The 20,854-nt window shown below is 40.5% G+C and overlaps 1 protein-coding gene across 1 annotated transcript; it reads left to right on the top strand.

Moving 5' to 3' along the window:
• Positions 1-3,021: 3,021 nt before the first annotated feature.
• Positions 3,022-4,907, top strand: SMIM30 (small integral membrane protein 30). The gene is made up of 3 exons (XM_081102109.1): positions 3,022-3,067; positions 3,454-3,547; positions 3,981-4,907. Exon 3 carries the CDS (start codon positions 4,026-4,028, stop codon positions 4,203-4,205), a length of 180 nt encoding a protein of 59 aa, XP_080958235.1. The 5' UTR covers positions 3,022-3,067; positions 3,454-3,547; positions 3,981-4,025; the 3' UTR covers positions 4,206-4,907.
• Positions 4,908-20,854: the final 15,947 nt, after the last annotated feature.

Here is a 20,854-nt window from a genome sequence, read left to right as displayed (position 1 = left end):
CGCCTAAGACCATCCTGCATATCAGATATTTGCATTACGATTCATAACAGTAGCAACATTACAGTGATGAAGTAGCAACGAAAATAATTTTATGGTTGGGTCACAACATGAGGATCTGTATTTAAAGGGACAGAAGGTTGAGAACCACTGGTCTAGGGTAACACATGTGTGAAGTGTCTGCTGTTTGGTTTCATTCTGTTTTCAATTACTCCTTTTATTTTCTGGATGAAATGTTGAGCAGTTCTCAGCTAAGGACAGTATCCACTACCAAAGTGTATTTGTCAATGTGTGAGGGCAGTTGTCTTCATGAGTGGGGCATCCTATTGGCATTTATTGGGTACTAGAGGCCCAATGCATGAAATTCGTGCAAGGGGCTCAGTCCTTGCAGCCCTGGCTTCATCTGGAAGGTCATCCAGAAGGTTGTCCGGATGGTCGTTCTGCTGTTTGGCCATCTGCTCTAATTAGCATATTATTCTTTTACTATTATAGATGGGCTAGAGATACAAATACCCAACAATATTGTGTCTGCACAACGAAGCACTATCCCACAAAAAATGCCAATACTGCTCATGCAACATTAGTACGTAAAAGAACCTGTTCAGGAACTATAAGGAAAAAATACATGATTCAGGTCTTATACTAACTTTACTTACTTATTTATTTATCTATAAATTTATAGATTAGAGAGAGAGGGGAAGGAAGAGAGAGAGAAACTTATCAAACTCACAACCTTGGTGTATTGGGACAATGCTCTAACCAACTGAGATATCTGATCAGGACTACCATTCATTCATTTATTCACAAAATACCTACAAAGTATCTATCATGGTAGGTACCATTCTAGTAGCTGGGAAGTCAGTATAATAAGACATGAACAGTCCCTGCCCATCATAAAATTTTCACATTAGTTTATTTGCTTACCTGGTACACATATACACAAATACATACATAATTTCAGTCAATGATAGACACTACATGAAAAACTAAGGCAAGAAAGTAAATAGAGAATAATGGGAGAGACACATTTTGCAAGGCGCACAGGAAAGGAGATGACACTTGAGCAGAGCCCTACGTGATGTTGAGAAAAACAGCCATGCAAAAGTCTGCAGAGAAAGTCTCACTGGCCGAGAGAACGCAAGAGCAAAGTCAATAGGGAACAAGAGAATTGGCATGTTTAAGGAACAGCAATAAAGTGTGATTGGAATGGGATGAGCATGGGTGAGCAGTGGGCTGACATCAGAGAGGCAGGCAGAGCCAGAATGTTTAGGGCTTTGTGGGCTTTGATAAGGAGTTTGGATTTCTGCTCATGTGATGGAACTGGAGAGTTTTAAGCACAGGAGTAAATGATCTGATTTTTAAAAAAATCACTAGTTAGGGTAGTGAGAAGGCAAAACTGATAACTAGGATACCATAGTACTTGGGAAACAAGGACAATGATAAAGCACACAAAAGTATATATAACAAGACCTTTGTTAAATTGCCTAATTGGGGTGGGTGCTGGTAAGGAGAATTTAGCCAATTTTATTTTAAAACTATGGGGCCCCAAATAATCCCTGTACAAACTTGTGCCACTCTTTTTTTAGATGGGCAGGTCATGAATTGATTTCTTAATGTTTAAAAAGGAGGGTGGGGGTGGGAGGGGAAGCATTTTACCATCTACAGCCTTTTTAAACTTAAAACCAAATCATTATCTTCAGTATTAACACATCTAGAAACAACTCTGTAATGACACTAATTTTAAAGTTGTCCCTGCTGACTGCAATAAACATAGGGGAAAATAAATCCCCAAAATGTTCACACTAGAATGTAAGAGAATATTTTGGGAGCCATAGAAAATAGCTCCTATTTCAAATATAATTGACTAAAAAACGTACATATCCAAAAGTAGATCAAGTGAGATCAAATGAGGTAAAGAGAGAACTTGCTAAAATAATCAAGTTTTGAGAAGCAATGCAGACAATGAAGGGACAAAGGTCTCAAGGTCTGGGCAGTTCTTACTAAATGCTATTCTTAGATGCAACTGTAAGCAGGATGAGCTTGACAGGAACTTAGCCCATCAATGTAGCCAACTGCAAAGAAGAAATCAACATGTAATTGACCAAGTAGTGTATATAAGCAATGGCTAAGCCTTCCTTCTGGGAGACAGAGCTCTGGGTGTGAATCCCTTCTCCATTACCTGTTGAATTAAAACTACAACAACAACAACAACAAAAGAAAACACACAAAATGATGTTGCATCAACCATGTCTGGTTCTGCTAGAGCACCCCAACAGCGAACCCCTTGAGTTTGGTAGCAACCTTATTGTGTAGCTATCCTCCGACTTTGTATTTGCAAGACACCTTGGTTTGGCACTTCTTTGTCTCATAAAATCTTGTTGGCGCATTTATGATTATCCAAATAATTACTGGCCAACACCGGCGAGCCCTTTCTGAAGTGTGTTGGGTAGGAATTTAAATACAGATTCTTGCTGTCCATGGGCATCGCAGTGACTGTGCTGCTGCGCTGAGACTGGCCTGCAGACAGGGCAGTGGCTGCATCCCTACCCCACTTCTTGGGTAGCTTACGTCCGAGGGAGTCAGTGCATTAGAGTTAGGAAGACTCGGTGACTGGAGAGGCGCAGGAAGGCCTTGGCAGACATGGGACTCAGAAAGGTTATAACTTACATATGCAAATAGTTCCTTCTTAGGATTTCAAAACTGTTGGAGCCGCTCGTTTAAAAGTATACGAAACGGAGGGCTCTGCTCGGGGATTTCTGCGTGCGGCTGCCTTCACTCCAGGGGACAGGGGGAAACAACCGCTGCTGTCATGTTCTGTCCTGCTTTGGAGTAGCTTTCGTACAGATGCACTAGTCACTTTGCCCGTAAAACACTGGGACGCGGGCGGGAAACCCCGGGAAACTCGCTCCCCTTCTTCCCAGCAGAGCGTGGCCGCCCCTTCCCCCGCCCCTTTCCGTAGCCAGAGGGAGGGGAGCTGGTGCATCCTGGGAGTCGCAGCCGCGGGGATTGTGGGAAATGTAGTTCGGCCATGCCGCCCTCCGCGCCTCCGGTAATGGCTGCTTCCTGGAAGGTAATGTGAGAATTCTCTCCAAAGGATCCTTAGGTTTCCCCCGTGTACTTGCACAGCGGGGCAGATCTACACCCTGCGGGGCCAAAGCAGGGATTCTTTTTTTAAAATTTAATGTTAATTCCTGGGACGCATTTGTCTGTCGCTTCGATTTACTTTGAGTTTTTCCTGAATGGGCGAACTAACCAACCTTAAGTCTCCCACCCGTGCCTGAACAAACTATTTGCTCTAGCTTGTTCATTCTCTCTACGCTTTCCTCCCCCTTCCGTACAGCCTCCCTGCACTGCAATGACTGTAGCTGCCCCCTTAAAATAATAATTTAATAAGAAGAAGAATAAAGAATAATAATGAATAATTTTTAAATTTTCCCCATCTTCTTCTGGTAATAGGCGCTGTCACGTGGAACCTCTTAGCCTCCGCATTCCGAACGCCCGGAAGGGGGTGTTTCAAGTCCCGTAGAGTTACACAGATATCTATTCTTTGGTAAGTCATCCTGTTCCCCACAACGTCAGAGTTTTATGTTGTGTGACTTTTACCAGATTTGTCTGCATTTCCTGGATGGGAGAGAAAACTCTTTGAACATGTCATTTTTTACTAACTAGGATATTTTAAATTTCCAAGTGAGTGTTTTGTGGATTTTCTGTTTGTTCTTAATTATGCTCTGCTGTCCAGTTTGTTAGGTGTTGGCATCTACAGTGTGGCGAATCGCTGGAGTCAGTTATCTTAAGAAGGGGAGCTTAGCCTCAAGTGATCATCTTTAAGTATCTTTTACTTCCCTCTGTTTTTTTTCATGGGGAAATGAGAATATGTGTCTGAAATGTAAATTTGAAAGGTTATGTTTGTCATGTATCCATATTGTCTTTGAAAAGGGTAGGGATTTTAATGGTTCCTCTTTGTTTCCATGTTTAATTTCTAGAAACCTTCAGCTCTCCAGATCCAGCCATCTCAAGGTCCCAACATCATGACCTGGGTTTCAGCACAGCTGTTCATGGTCCTCCTTTCACTGCTCTTGGTGCTGCCTGCTGTTGAAGCAGTAGAAGCTGGAGATGCAATCGCTCTTTTCTTAGGTGTGGTTCTCTGCATTACAGGCATCTGTGCTTGTTTGGGGGTATATGCACGAAAGAGAAATGGAGAGGTGTGACTTGAAGGGCCTCCTGAATCAAGCCTTGCCCTGAAAACATTTGAGCTATTACCATTAAAAACTGAGCTTTGGTGTCTGAAAGTTCCAAAGAAGCAGTACATAGGGTAATTTTACATTCTTAAGTTTCCCTATAAATGGGAATAAATTGATATATGTTAAATGGAAAAAAGTTCTTTTTCACAACAATTAATGCAATGAAAAATGCAGTCCATAATTTATTTGCTAGTTAGAAAGAGGGTCAAAGAAGTAAGATGGCTGAAATTTGCAGAAGTAATATTTAATAATCTCAAAAATTCTCAAAGCACGTGAAATTGGAAGAAGGAAACTCTTGCCAGAATCCTAGGAAGTAGCCGCTATTCGGTTGTAATTACTGCCTCCTGCATTGTTGAGGAGTCTTTTCTCTATGTTTTTTTATATTTTTGTTTTGTTATCTCCCAAGTTAATATTGTACTTAGATATTAGATATTCAATATAGTCAGTCAAAACTTAAAACTTTTATTTCTTGGGGGGGGGGGGGGGGGCAAAGTAGTTAAAACTGTGTTAGTGTATCTGACATTGAAATGGAGAAAAGATTTAATGTAAAAAAATACTTTGTATTGACATTAAAATAGGGAAGAGATTGAATGTAAAAAAATAAAGCCTTTATATTAAATGGCTACCAAACTCTTGGTGAGAAATAGTATCCTATATAATAAAGATGTAATATGCAAATGGTCGTTACATGATGACCGACCCCGCGGAATAACTAGATCACAGATCAGCAGGAGGGTGGGGCAGCAAGCTACAAGCGGGCAGAGCTATGGGCAGAGCTACAAGCAGGCAGGGGAGAGCTAGGGGAGCAGGCAGGGAAGCAAGCTAAGGGGAGGGGCAGGGGGAGGAGCTACAGGAGGGCAGGGCGGTGAGCCAAGAACTGGAGGGAGGCAGTGAGCTGCTGGAGAGCTACTGGTGCACGGATTCCTGCGCAGGGCTACTAGTATTAAATATAAACCCATTATAAGTTAATGTACAGTGTCTTTTTTTAAATATATTTTTGTTGATTTCAGAGAGGAAGGGAGAGGGAGAAAGAAACATCAATGATGAGAGAGAATCATTGATTGGCTGCCTCCTACATGCCCCACACTGGGGATTGAGCCTGCAAACCCGAATTGAACAATCACCTCCTGGTTCATAGGTCAACACTCAACCACAGAGCCATGCATGGCGCCTATTTTTGTTTATAGAGACACAATCAGTGAAAAACTAGAAATGTGCATAATCAAGTTAGAAGAGGTCGTTGGTAGAGAATCCACAGATACAGAAGGGTGCTATAGTGGCTTATACTGATTTACACACCAGCTTGATGGACCTTGCTGCTTTCCCAAACCAGCATTATTACCTGGGGACTTGTCAGAAATACAAAACCTCAGGCCTCCTCCAGACCAATTGGATCAGAATCTATACTTGTTTCAGAGCCCAGGATAATCTGTGTGCACGTTTAAGTTTTAAGAAGATTGATCTAACCTGTTTGAGTCCACAAGTCACCCAATGCACTTGATAAAACTACATTCCCAGGTCCCTCTCACAGTTGTGTTGGAGACACTGTAGGTTGAAGCCTGGAATTCTGTGTTTAACAAGCGCACCCAGTGATGCCTTTGACTCTGTAGCTGCACCCAGTATAGAATAATCTGAGTAAATCAAACTGCTTTAGTTCTTATTGGAAGCAGGTAGTCAAGTTTTTCCTAAAATAATGCATTATCTAATCCCCAGCTCTCCGGGTGATAATTGGAAGCCCTAATTTTGGTCAGAAAACCAGCAGCAACCTTAAGATTCTGTTTATAGTGCATTTCTGCAGGTGTTAGCTGACCTGGCTAATGAGGGATTTGGTGGCGGGTACAAGGAGTGAGGGACAGACACGCTACAAAGACAACATAAAAACCGAATGGATCTGTTTTAATCCTAGCTGTTTTGTTTTTTCAACAGAGAAAGCACTAACATGTTTTGTTCAAATAAATTGGCAGTTACACATCATGTAATTATAAAACTTAATTTTATATGCCTTTTTTTTAAGATAGAAAAAGGAATGCAGCTGTATATGTTTGTCCTGTCTCATAAACTAGTCTGTGGGTACGAATGTAGGTGGAGAGGCCGCTGCCGCTTGTATGTCTGAACTTTTCAGTTGGCATTGGGAGGAACCAAACCTAAAGTACATTTTAAATCACTGCATTGGTCACTGAGCCATCTCTAGATACTATTATTTAAATGTTCAAACTAGGACTACAGGTAAACATGCTTTAATGGCATGTATTTCCAAAAGTGCCTAGAATGAATTAGGAAACCGCTGTTTTCCTATTTTACCCTTAAAAGTAGAGAATTATCCTGAGGAGGCATTCAGGAATTATGATGGGAAATGCCTTCTCTATTTTTAGTCTTTTTTCTCATCTAAGTTGGATCACATGGTTTTGCCTGAAAAGAACAGGAACTCTTACAGTGGCTCTTAACCTTTATGGGGCCACCAGCTCCTTTGAGAATCTGACAAAACATATGCTCATTTTCTGAGAAAAGGCACATATATGCTGGCATTTTAAAATTAATTTTAAGGAGTTCACAGAGCTGAAGCCCATCCAAAAATCCCCAGTTGCAAATTTCTGCTGTTGTATTTCCTTCTTTGAGGTTTTCTAATCCTGGAATTCCTTGATTTGCTCTGAGGGATAACATCTGCTGTTGGAGCAGTGTCCGGAAAAAATGGGATAAACAAATGTCCCCCAACAACATAATTTGTAGGTGTCTAGTAAATGCTTCGTATATGTTAACTCCGGTGAATCCAGTTAAAAAGGCAGAAGACTAATACTGCTTTTAAGACTTTCCCATTGTCCTTAATTTTCAGAAGGTTGACTGTGATGTGTCTTCTTTTGGGACTTATCCTGTTTGGGGTTCATTCTGGTTCTTGAACCTACAGGTTTATGTCTTTTTCCAAATTTTGGTAATTTTCAGCCATTATTTTTTCAATTTTATTTTTCAGCACCATTCATTGCTCCTTTTCCTCTGGGACTCCAGTGACCCAATTATTAAATCTTTTGTTACAGTTCCACTCCTCCCCAGGGCTCAATATAGATAGATTGATTGATCAATCGAAAGATTGATTGATTTTAGGCTTCTATTCAGATTGGGTAATTTCTAGTCTTCTCTCCTCAAGTTCACTGATTCTGCTGTTGTATTTTCAGTTCTAAATTTTCCATTTGGCTTTTCTTTGTACATTGTGGTAAGAGTAGATGTCCAGATTCCCATGGCCATGTCTGAGCCCATTGACATTTCTGGGTCACCAGCTTCTCCAGTACCTAGTCAGAGATTTATGAGGCAAAATGAAAACCCAGAGAATTCACCACCATGTCTTTCTTCTGGTCTGGAGGTCCTAGACTGTCTGCCTTCTTTTCACCTTTAAGGATCTTTTTACGTTTGTTTTATACATAATGTCAGGATTTTTAGCTGTATTTAGTGGGAGAAATAGAAAAAAAGATGTCTATCCCATCTTCCTGGAAGCAGAGGTCTCAGTGCATATTTAAAGAGTGAAATCTTTGGAACCAAGATGGCGGCATAGGTTAACGCCGGAGTTTGCTGCTTTGAACAACTACTTCAAAAGTGAAACTAAAAGACAGAACGGACATCACCCAAAACCACTGGAACGCTGGCTGAATGGAAGTCCTACAACTAGGAGGAAAGAGAAACGCATACGGACACTCAGAGGAGGCGCAGTGCTGAAGTCAAATTCTGAGGTGCGGAGTGCGCGCGCGGAGCGGGCTGGCGGCGGAGGGCGAGGTTGGCGTTTTCAATCGGGAGGGAGTCGCAGACTCTGAGCTCCAGATCCGGGCGAGTCTTTAGGGACCCAGACTCAAACGGGAGAAGCGGGACTGCCTGGCTTCGGTCAGAGCGAGTGCAGCTTTCTCTCCGAGCGTTGCAGCGGGTGCTGGGACTCAGAGAGGCAGAGCCCCTGGGGACAGGACTGAGAGCCGCCATCACTGCTCTCTCCGGCCCACCCTGTTGATCCTGTGCGACCCGCCCCGCCCAAGCCCTGCACAGAGGCATTTGCCGGATAGCCTCAGGCAAAGGCTAGATTAGCACCTCCCTAGAGGACAGAAGTTCTCTCACTGCTGACACAGCTGATTCTCACAGCCACTTGGCCTGGAGGTCAAACCCTCCCTGGAATTAGCTACAAGATTTAACTATAAGACTGCGCACAAAGACCACTAGGGGGTGCACCAAGGAAGCATAACAAAATGCGGAGACAAAGAAACAGGACAAAATTGTCAATGGAAGATCTAGAGTTCAGAACCACACTTTTAAGGTCTCTCAAGAACTGTTTAGAAGCCGCTGATAAACTTAATGAGATCTACAAGAAAACTAATGAGACCCTCGATGTTATATTGGGGAATCAACTAGAAATTAAGCATACACTGACTGAAATAAAGAATATTATACAGACTCCCGACAGCAGAACAGAGGAGCGCAAGAATCAAGTCAATGATTTGAAATGCGAGGAAGCAAAAAACACCCAACCGGAAAAGCAAAATGAAAAAAGAATCCAAAAATGCGAGGATAGTGTAAGGAGCCTCTGGGACAGCTTCAGGCGTACCAACATCAGAATTATAGGGGTGCCAGAAGATGAGAGAGAGCAAGATATTAAAAACCTATTTGAAGAAATAATGACAGAAAACTTCCCTCACCTGGTGAAAGAAATGGACTTACAGGTCCAAGAAGCGCGGAGAACCCCAAACAAAAGGAATCCAAAGAGGACCACACCAAGACACATCATCATTAAAATGCCAAGAGCAAAAGATAAAGAGAGAATCTTAAAAACAGCAAGAGAAAGAAACTCAGTTACCTACAAGGGAATACCCATACGACTGTCAGCTGATTTCTCAACAGAAACTTTGCAGGCCAGAAGGGAGTGGCAAGAAATATTCAAAGTGATGAATACCAAGAACCTACAACCAAGATTACTTTATCCAGCAAAGCTATCATTCAGAATTGAAGGTCAGATAAAGAGCTTCACAGATAAGGAAAAGCTAAAGGAGTTCATCACCACCAAATCAGGATTATATGAAATGCTGAAAGGTATCCTTTAAGAAGAGGAAGAGGAAGAAAAAGGTAAAGATACAAATTATGAACAACAAATATGCATCTATCAACAAGTGAATCTAAGAATCAAGTGAATAAACAATCCGATGAACAGAATGAACTGGTGACTATAATAGAATGAGGGACATAGAAAGGGAATGGACTGACTATTCTTGGGGGGGAAAGGGGTGTGGGAGATGCGGGAAGAGACTGGACAAAAATCGTGCACCTATGGATGAGGACAGTGGGTGGGGAGTGATTTCGGATGGTGGGGCGGGAACTGGGAGGAGGGGAGTTATGGGGGGAAAAAAGAGGAACAAATGTAATAATCTGAACAATAAAGATTTAATTAAAAAAAAAAAAAAAAAGAGTGAAATCTTTGGAGAGAGAAAACATCAGGTAAATGACGAATTCAAAATATTTCACTCACAGACCTTTGTCCTGTGGTCTCCCACATCTGCCCTCCCCTCTTCACCCATCCAGTGTATTATTTATTTCTGTCTTTACCCAATAAACTCAACTAAGGGATATGACTAACAAGAATTCAGGAGTGCAGATGAAGTTTAACAAAATGGGCTTATTCATATTTTGTCTCAGAATAGGGACTGCAAGTGGCAGCAAACGAATGTGATACCAAATGTACTAACAAAGGAACCAGCCACATCCAGGAAATCTTAGAAGCTACACATCACCTGCACCTTTGCCCTCTTAGGCTTTCTAAGCTCTGCAGAGCCTTGTCAAGTGCCATTTCCAACTTTGGCTGTAGGAAAGTTGGTGGCCATCCAAAAATCTACATAGCCTGTAGCTCATAGCCTGCAGCACATGATGAAGGGAGGAGAATTATCTGCATAGGAACCATCTCCCATTGATTCACATCAGTCTCTTTGGTGGTATCGATGCCGGAGAGTAAAATGCCCCCGTTGTTTGGGGGAGCGAAGTTCTTGGGGAACCACTGAAAGAAGCATTTTCAGAAGCCCCCGTGGGAGGATGGGATGTGGAAGAAAGCTTTATTGGCATGAGTTCCATTTCTCGGGTTGCAATGTCCCATTTCCCCCAACCCAATCCCGACAGAGGGGCAGCTGGAAGTTCAGCAGAGCCAGAAAGAGAGCCAATGTCCAGACTTCCCGTTCCGTGTTGCGGCCGGTGGTTTAGCATTCAGGCCAGATTAAAGTCCATCAGTCCATGTGTGGAGCTCAAGTGGCCATGCACCACGTGGCACAGTGGAGCGCAGCCCCTGCAGCAGGGTCATGGGAGGGCCCCTCACCCTGGAGTCGAAAGAGGGAACTTCCGTTGTCTAGAAGTTTATATATTTAGATTTTGAGAGCTTGCTGTGGCCAGGCCCATCCTGGCCAATTACCTGTTTCCTGGTGTGGTTAATGGGCAAGTATTTTCCCATGTCACTCAGACCTTACTGGGCATGCCTCTAAACTGCCTTTGTCCAGTCCCTTTCCCCCTTCAATGAGCTGAGGACAGAGTTGGAGTGATAAATGCAGCGTTTTGGCAAAGCTCAACAAATGGCATGCCTATACTATTAGTCTCCCCTTTCACTCCTTTCCTGTTAAATAACAACCAGGTTATTACAAGGGTGTCAGTATCACAATAGGGTTTAAGGGCCAAAGCCCTGGAATCCAACATACCTTGATAACCAGGTTCCACAGCTTCAAGCCACTTTTTAAAAATTTCTGTCTCTCTGTTTGCTAAATGGGGAAAATAACCATACCTACCTCATAGATAGATGAGGAATGCATACAATAATGAATGTGAAAAGCTTGGCATTGGATATTATTGATATTAATTCTAGCATTAATTTTTTATTTAAAGAGGGCATCTTTAGAAAGTTACACAAACAAATCTCATATTAAATAGCTCATTATATTTTAATTTTGACATTTTCCCTGAGTCTGTTTTCTTTACCATAGTTTTCCCCCCACCATAGGCTTACAAATTGCTGAAACTCAAAGGCATCTGTGAAGAAAAGAAAATCGGGCTTCCCTAAAGTTTCCCCAAGTCTGTTAATTTGTACCTTAGTTTCTTGAGGGAAAAGAGAATTGCTTGATTCTGTTTTAGTTATTCCTAATGTGTTCAACCATGGGTCTTTCCTAAGTGACATAACAAAAGCTTAGCAGCAACTGCTCAGGTCATTTAAAAAGATGTAAGGAATTTTGTTCTGCCTATTCAAGAAAATTGCAAATCTGGTCCATAGACTGACAAATCTTTTCTCATTAGAAGTTATAAAAGATATAAACAATATAAAATGTATTTAATGTTTGTTTCCTATGGTGGGAAATGAAGAGGAAGCCTCTATTTTGATTTAGTAATCCCAGACAGATGTTTTGTTTGTTTGTTTTTATTCTTTCAATAATCTTTGGGAATGCTGTATTTTACTTTAAAATATATTTTTATTGACTTCGGAGAGGAAGAGAGGGCGGGAGAGAGAGAAAGAGAAACATCAGTGATGAGAGAATCATTGATTGGCTGCTTCCTGCACACCCCCTACTGGGGATCAAGCCTCAGCTCAAGCATGTGCTCTGACTGGAATTACACTGTGACCCCCAAGTTCATAGGTCGACACTCAACCACTGACCCACACCAGCCGGGCCCAGACAGATGTTTTATTCTATAAACAGGGCCAAATCAATAACTATGTGTGCAGAATAGCATATTTAAAATTTTTCTAATTTTTAGTAACGTAATTTTGCTAAATCATGTCTGTGATTAAGTAATATACAACTAACATCTAAATGCAAAAGACCAGAAAAAGATGACTGCAGCAAAATACTAGAATGTGGTTTGATATCTCATTTATTGTAATATCAGAGCTACAATATTCCTCTCATGAATATTCCCAATGAACCCATTATATGTGGGTGATTAAAATTTTGAAGATATTAGTTGGCAGTTGATAATCTGAAGTGAAATTATGAATTTTATATACAAGATGGTTAATTATTTTTTATTGTTTTTTTAATCCTCACCTGAGGATATATTTTTGTGTTGTTTTTTTTGTTTGTTTTTGTTGCTTTTTAGAGAGAGAGGAAGGGAGAGAGAGAGAGAGAAACATCTATGTCAGAAAGATACATTGGCCACCTCCCACATGCACCCCAACCAGGAACCAAACCCGAAACCTCATGCAAAATTATGTCTTGTAAACATTTATGCACCCAACAGAGGAGCTTCTAAATATATAAAGTAAATTTTGATAGACATAAAGGGAGAGGTTGAGTGTAAAACAGTCATTCTAGGGGATTTTAGCACCCCATTATCAATGGCTAGATCTTCGAGACAGAAAATCAACAGAAAACAGTGACACATACATCAGATGGATTTTAATTTATATTTTCAGAGCATTTCACCCCAAAGCAACAGAATATACATTCTTTTCAAGTGTACATGGAACATTCCCCAGAATAGATCACATGTTAAGACACAAACAAGTCTCAATACATGTAAGGAGATTGAAATCATATTAAGCATATTTTCTGGCCATAATGGTATAAAACTAGAAATCAATAACAAGAAAAAAACAGAAAAACACATGGAGGCTAAATAACAAGTTATTAAACAATGAATGACTTAATAGTGAGATCAAGGAAGAAATAAAAAATACTTGGACACAAATGAAAATGAGAACACAACAATCCAAAATCAAGGGACACTGCAGAAGCACTCTTAACCCTACCAGACTGCTGTACCAATTTTTCAGTAATTTCCACACAAAGGTGGAATATTGGCGCTAGATGAAAGGTAAACCTATTTTCTACAATGTCTCCAAGTTCCATCTTATTCTAGCCACTTCTTTGCATGTAACTAACATTTTTCTATATCATGTTGGTTTTTTCTCTTTAATGCTCAAGAGCCCAGGTATAGGGGACAGTTAGGTTCAGGGCCTCAGTTCTGGTAGGATTAGGAGGGAAATCCATGGCATTACAGGGCTACCTCAAGAAAAAATAAAAATCTTGAATAAGCAATCTAACTACATTTAAAAGAACTAGAGAAATAACAATAAACAAAGTCCAAAATGAGTAGGAGAAAAGTAATAAGAGAGAACAGAGTATAAATTAATAAAATAGAGTCTAAAAAATTACAAAAGGTCAATTAAACCAATAGCTGGTTCTTTGAAAAGATAAGATTGACAAACATTTCTCAAGACTCATCAAGAAAAAAACAGAGAGGACCCAAATAAATAAAATCAGAAATGAAAGAGGGAAAGTAACAACTGACTACATAAATACAAAGGATTGGAAGAAAAATATTAAAACCAACTACCTAGAAATTGGACAATCTGGAAGAAATGAGGAATTCTTAGAAATATACAATCTTCCAAAACTAACAGGAATAATCAGAAACTCTGAATAGACCAATAACAACTAGTAAAATTAAAGCAGCATTCAAAAAACTCCCAGCAAACAAAAGACCTGGACTGTACAGCTTCACAGGTGAATTTTACCAAACATTCAAAGAACTGGTTTTGAAAAAGGGATAAAATTGGCGGTGGAGTAAGTGGATGCTACACAAACACGCTCCCAAGAACAAACTGGAATTACAACTAAAATACAAAAAAAAAAAAAAAAACTATTGAATAAGCAAGTGAAGACTAGCATAAGAGAACCCTGATAAACAAGGAGAGAAAGTGAAGACTGCATAGAGACTGGTAGGGAGGGTGGAAGTGTGAAAGGACAGGCCAGGCTCCTATAGACAGCAGTTGAAGTTTCTGAGAAGTATCTCAGCTGTGTGAGCTTCCCACTGAGCAACCCAGTCCAGAGCACCAGAACTGAGAGGTGCACACATAACATCTGGCTGTAAAAAGGCAGTAGGGTTGCTGTCTGCCAAAGAGAGATGGCTGGAAATACAGGCACCCTCTTAAAGGGTCAACTCACAAAATTTCATGTGCAGCCACTCAGTTTAGGCTCCAGCAGAGGTAGGGCAGAGTGGACTGGAGCTGTGTGAGCAGAAGCCAGGGTTGAGGGCTCTGGGGTTAGGGCTTGGAAGGCAGGTTTGAGTTCGGAAGGCAGGTTTGAGTTCGGAAGGCAGACACCCTGGTTTCCTGTGCTGAGTCATTCCCTTATACTGTGGAGGACATCTTTATCCAACAGACTTTTCTATGTGGGCAGTTTTTGCCCAGGGGGGGAGACAGTTGCCCCACCCTGTTGGAAAACCCCTTGCTCCACCCTGTTGAGTTTCTGAGACCCATTAAGAGACTGAGAATAACAGCTCCCAGGCAGAAGCAATTTCCCCACCCTGTTGGAAAACCTCTTGCTGCTAGTGGGCAATTGCCTGAGGCTATTCAAGACTGAATACAATCAGTCTGCAGGCAGAGGCAGGACTCTGGAGGCTTTGAGACTTTGCTTGATCTAATTAGTCAAAACAGCACTGTGCTGCACTAGAGATTGGGAGTCATAGCAGATCTACCTAATAAATAGTCACAAACATAAACAGGCAGCCAAAATGGGGAGAAAAGAAAAAGACCGCAAACCAAAAAGCAAGAGATGTCTCCAGAAGAAGAGCTAAGTAAAATGCAGATAAGAAATTTATCAGACATAGAGTTCAGAATAATGATGTCAAAAGTACTCAGGAGCATGAGCAAAGACGTAGTAACTATAAAGAATGACATAGCACTAATAAAGGACACAGTGGAAGGAATACACAGCAGATTAGGGGAAGCTGAGGATCAATCAGATCAGTAAATTAGAAGACAGGGTAGAAAATCAATCAGAGAACCAAAAAGAAAAAGAACACTTAAAAAACACAAGGACAGCTTAAGGGAGCTGTATGACACCATGAAATGTAACAATATTTACATCATAGGTGTGCCGGAAGGAGAAGAAAGTGAGCAAGAAAGAGACAAGTGTTCAAAGAAATAATGGCAGGAAACTTCCTTAACCTGGTGAAGGAAAAAGTCACACAAGTTCAGGAGGCACAGAGAGTCCCAACCAAGAAGAACCCAAACAGGCCCACACCCAGAAACATCATAATTAAAGTGCCAAAAATTAAAGACAAATAGATAATCTTAAAGACAATAAGAGAAAAGCAGTTTGTTTCCATCAGAGGAGCTCCCATAAGGCTGACAGCTGATTTCTCAACAGAAACTCTACAGCAGGGGTCCTCAAATTATGACCTGCAGGCCACATGCAAATACAAATGTTGTATTTGTTCTTGTTTTGATTTTTTACTTCAAAATAAGATATGCACAGTGTGCATAGGAATTTGTTCATAGTTTTTTTTTTAAACTATAGTCCAGCCTCCAAGGGTCTGAACTGGCCCCCTGTTTAAAAAGTTTGAGGACCCCTGCTCTACAGGATAGAAGGGAATGGCATAAAGTACTCAAGGTAATGAAAAGCTAGGATCTGAACCAAAGATTACTATATCCAGCAAGGAGAGCATTCAAAATAGATGGTGAAATAAAAGGCTGCACAGATTTTTTTTAAGGCTAAAGGAGAATTTCACCACCAAACCAGCACTACAAGAAATGCTAAATGGACTGCTCTAATGAGAACAAATACAGAGAGAGAAACATAGGCATAAAGAATTAAAATGGCACTACAGAAGTACCTATCAATAATAACATTAAATGTAAGTGGATTAAATGCTCCAATCAAAAGATATAGGGTAGCTGAATGGATGTAAAAACATAACCCAACTATATGCTGTCTACAAGAGACCCACCTCAGGACAAAAGACTTAATTTAAGCAGAATGAGAGTGAAAGGATGGAAAAAAATTTCATAGCACTACAGGCTTACCTCAAAAAACAGGAAAAAAATTGTAATAATGTATCTAACAATACAACTTAAATGATTAGAAAGAGAGCAAAAAGAAAAGCCCAGAGTAAGTAGAAGGAAGGGAATAATAAAGATCAGAGCAGAAATAAAAGACCTAGAGACCAAAAGATCAATAAAACCAAGAGCTGGTTCTTTGTAAGGATAAACAATATTGATGAGCCTCTAGCCAGACTAACCAGGAAACAAAGAAGAGGACCCAAATAAACAAAATCAGAAACTAAAGAGTTGAAGTAACAACTAACACCACAGAGATTCAAAGGATCATAAAAAAAATACTGTGAACAACTCTATTTCAAGAAACTGGACAACCTTGAACAAATGGACATATTCATAGAAAAATACAATCTTCCAAAACTCAATCAGGAAGAATCAGAAAACTTGAATAGATTGATAACTACTGATGAAATTGAAGCAGTAATTAATAATAATAATAATCCCAGCAAACAAAAGGCCTGATATGGATGGCTTCACAGGGGAGTTTTACCAAACATTTAAAAACGAACTAACACCTATCATCCTCAAATTATTCCAAAAAATTCAAGAGGAAGGAACACTTCCAATCTCTTTCTAAGGCAGCATTACCCTAATCACAAAAGGAGACAAAGACACTACAAAGAAAAAGAATTACAGGCTAATAACCCTGATGAACATAGATGCTAAAATCCTCAACAAAATTCTAGCAAATCAGATCCAGCAATACATTAGGAAGATCATACACCATGACCAAGTAGGATTTATTGCAGGCAAGAAAGGCTGTTATAATATCCACAAGTCAATAAATATGATACATTGCATAAACAAACTGAGAGATAAAAACCACATGATCATATCAATTGATGCAGAAATAGCATTTGACAAAATTCAATACCCATTTTTGATATAAACTCTCAGCAAAGTGAGAATAGAGAGCTCAACCTCAACATAATAAAAGCCTTATATGACAACCCTACAGGCAACATCATACTGCATGGGCAAAAACTAAACCATTTCCCCTAAAAACAGGAACAACATAGGGATGCCCACTTTCACCACTTCTGTTCAACATAGTACTGGAACTGTTAGCCATAGTGATCAAACAGGAAGAAGGAAAAAAAAGACATCCAAATTGGAATGCAGAAAGTAAAACTCATTATTTGCAGATGGCATGATATTGTACATAGAAAACCCCAAAGACTCCATCACAAAACTAATCAATTTAATAAATGAATTCAGCAATGTAGCAGAATATAATATTAACCCACAGAAATCCAAGGCATTTTTACACACCAATAATGAACTCTCAGAAAGAGAATCTAAAAAAACAACAAAAAACCCATTTACCATTGCAACAACAACAACAAAAATTAAGATACTTATGAATAAACTTAACAAAGGAGGTAAAAGACCTGTACTTAGAAAACTAAGAGATATAGGAAGATATAAACAAGTGGAAAAATGTACCGTGTTCATGGATTGGTAGAACCAACATCATTAAAATGTCCATACCACCCAAAGCAATCTATAAATTCAATGCAACCCCTATTAAAATATCCAAACCTAGGACAAACTCTCTAAAAAATTTATACGGAATCAAAAAAGTCCCAAAAAGCCACAGCAGTCTTGAGAAAGAAGAACAAAATTGGAAGAATCACAATACCAGATGTCAAGTTATACTACAAAGCCACTGTGCTCAAAACAGCCAAGTACTGGCACAAGAACAGATATATAGATCAATGGGACAGAAAGGAGACCCCAGAAATTGACCCAAGACATTATGCTCAATTAACATTTGACAAAGGAGGCAAGAGCATACAATGGAGTCAAGACTGTCTCTTCAATATATGGCGTTGGAAAAATTGGAAAGATAGGTGCAAAAAAATGAAACTAGACCACCAACTTACACCATACACAAGAATAAACTCAAAATGGATAAAAGACTTAAATGCAAGTTCTGAAAACATAAATATCGTAGAAGAAATCATAGGCAGCAAAATCTCAGACATTTCTCATAGCAGTCTGTTCACACATACATCTCCTAGGTCAGTGGTCGGCAAACTCATTAGTCAACAAAGCCAAATATCAATAGTACAACAATTGAAATTTCTTTTGAGAGCCAAATTTTTTAAACTTAAACTATATAGGTAGGTACATTGTTATTAATTATGGTATTCCTAAGGCTTAGGAAGAGCCACACTCAAGGGGCCAAAGAGCCGCATGTGGCTCGCGAGCTGCAGTTTGCCTACCACGGTCCTAGGTCAAAGGAAACTAAGGAAAAAATATACAAATGGGACTGCATCAAAATAAAACATTCTCTACAGCAAAAGAAACTATCAATAAAACAAAAAGGGAGCCCACTGTATGAGAGAACATATTTGGCAATGATCCATCTGATGAAGGGTTAATATCCAAAATATATAAGGAACTCATACAACTTAACAAAATAAAAACAAACAATCCAATTAAAAAATGGGCAAAGGACCTAAATAGACACTTCTCCAAAGCAGACATTCTGATGGCCAAGAAACATAAAAAAATGTTCAAAGTCACTTTAATTTGCAGAGAGATGCAAATTAAAACAATAATGAGGTGTCACCTCACACCTGTCACAATGGCTGCCATCAACAAATGACAAGTGTTGGTGAGAATGTGGAGAAAAAGGAACCCTAGTACATTGCTGGTGGGAATGCAAACTGGTGCAACCATTATGAAACACAGTATAGAGTTTCCTAAAATAATTTAATATGGAACTGCCATTTGACTCAGTGATCCCACTTCTAGGAATATATCCTAAGAAAACTGAAACACCAATCAGAAAGAATGTATGCATCCCTAAGTTTATAGCAGCATAATTTACAATAGCTAATATCTGAAAACAGCCCTAGTGCCTTCAGTAGATGAGTGGACAAAAAAGCAGTGGTACATTTACACCATGGAATACTATGCAGCAGTAAAAAGGAAGGATCTCTTACCCTTTGAGATAGCATGGAGGGCCCTGGAGAGTATCATTGCTAAGTGAAATAAGCCAGTCAGAGAAAGAGAAATATCACATGATCTCACTCATATGTGGAATCTAATAAACAAAATAAACTATTGAACAAAATATATCCAGAGGCATAGAAGCATAGAACAGACTGCAGAATTTCAGAGGGAAGGCAATTGAGAGTGGGTAGGTGGGAAATGATCAACCAAAGAACTTGTATGCATATATGCATAACCCATGGACACAGACAATAGGGTGATGAAGGGTTGGGGCAGTTGGTGGGAGTGGGCTAGAAGGGGTCAATGGCAGAAAAAAGGGGACTTATGTAATACTTTCAGCAATAAAATTTTTGAAAAGAAAAAAAGAAGAGCTAACACCTATCCTTCTCAAACTATTCAAAAAAATTCAAGAAATAGGAAGACTCTCAAGCTCATTTTATAAAGCCAGCATTATTCTAATTCCATAAGCAGATAAAGACACTGTAAAGAAAAATTATTAGGAGGAGAAAATGGTGGTCAAATAGGTAGACCTGTCGGGCACCTCATCCCAGGGCTAAGCTGGAAATACAGCTACATTGGAGAACATTCACCTGAATTTCCAACTGTGGTCCAGCTGGGGAGGTGACTTATAACAGGGAAGAACAAAATGCACCTGGAGGCCCATAGGAAGGGAGAGATCGGAGAGATGGGGAGCCAGGAGGGGAGGGATCTGAGCTGCAGGGAGAACTGTTTTGGGAGCACCCTCAGGGCTCCACACACCCAACAGGCTGCGCTTCCCGACCTGTGGCAGTGCAACCCAGGGCCACAGCACCCGTATATCATCGTATATCATCGAAGCAGCAGGATTGCTGGGGGCAGACCAGAGCCCATGGGGGAGAGAGCCACAGTTTCTATTGCACTAAAAAAAAATAAATCTCTAAACCAGTGGTTCTCAACCTTCTCGCCCTTTAAATACAGTTCCTCATGTTGTGACCCCCAACCATAAAATTATTTTCATTGCTACTTCATAACTGTTATGAATCGTAATGTAAATATCTGATATGCAGGATGGTCTTAGGCGATTCCTGTGAAAGGGTCGTTTGACCCCCGAAGGGTTGCGACCCACAGGTTGAGAACCGCTGCCCCAGAGCACAGGCGTTTTCATTGGCAACTACACACCTGACACATTGGTGCAGGGAGGGCGGAGCTGGCTTGAGGTGCCTGAGGACAGGCGGGGTGAGCAGCAGGGAGGGCAGGGAGACTTGGGAAGGCAGTAGCCAGGAATCCTGCATTGGGCCATGCACAGTCTTCCAAACCAAAACTGCCATTTCCCTGGAAGGAGCTACCTGCTGCCAGCACACAGAGGGCAGGAAGGGGAAAAAACTGCCCCAGGTGATACAACCTGCCACAGCCTGCATTTGGAGCTTTACTGAGGAAAAAAGGCAGAGGCCAGGCTTATGTCTGAACAGCCTCAAAGAGCCCTTTGTGTCTGAATTGGAGAAGGGGCTATCCACCCTACTATTCTAGGAACCAGACTGATAAAAACTCCTGGGTCCCAGCTGACCACATTGGTCTCCATACAAGGATGTCTGTCCAGCCAAGAACAGAGTAATATCTTAGGCCACTTGCGGAGGAGTAGCTCTGGGACAGGAAAAACACCCATCATATTCCCTGAAAGCAACATACAACCAGAAACACTCATCAGAAAGAATATATGCACCGCTATGTTCATAGCAGCACAATGTATAATAGCTAAGATTTGAAAACAGCCTAAGTGCCCATCAGTAGATGCGTGGAGGAAAAAACTATTGTACATTTACACAATGGAATACTACACAGCAAT

Source organism: Myotis nattereri (assembly GCF_964212035.1).
Source record: "Myotis nattereri genome assembly, chromosome: 11".
Classification (NCBI taxonomy): Eukaryota; Metazoa; Chordata; class Mammalia; order Chiroptera; family Vespertilionidae; genus Myotis; species Myotis nattereri.
The sequence above is the reverse complement of the archived record's forward strand: the minus strand, read 5'-3'. Positions and strand labels throughout refer to the sequence as shown.

What these genes read in the sequence shown, in the direction of transcription:
- SMIM30 (XM_081102109.1), top strand. Translation starts at nt 4,026, where the DNA reads ATGACCTGGGTTTCAGCACAGCTGTTCATGGTCCTCCTTTCACTGCTC.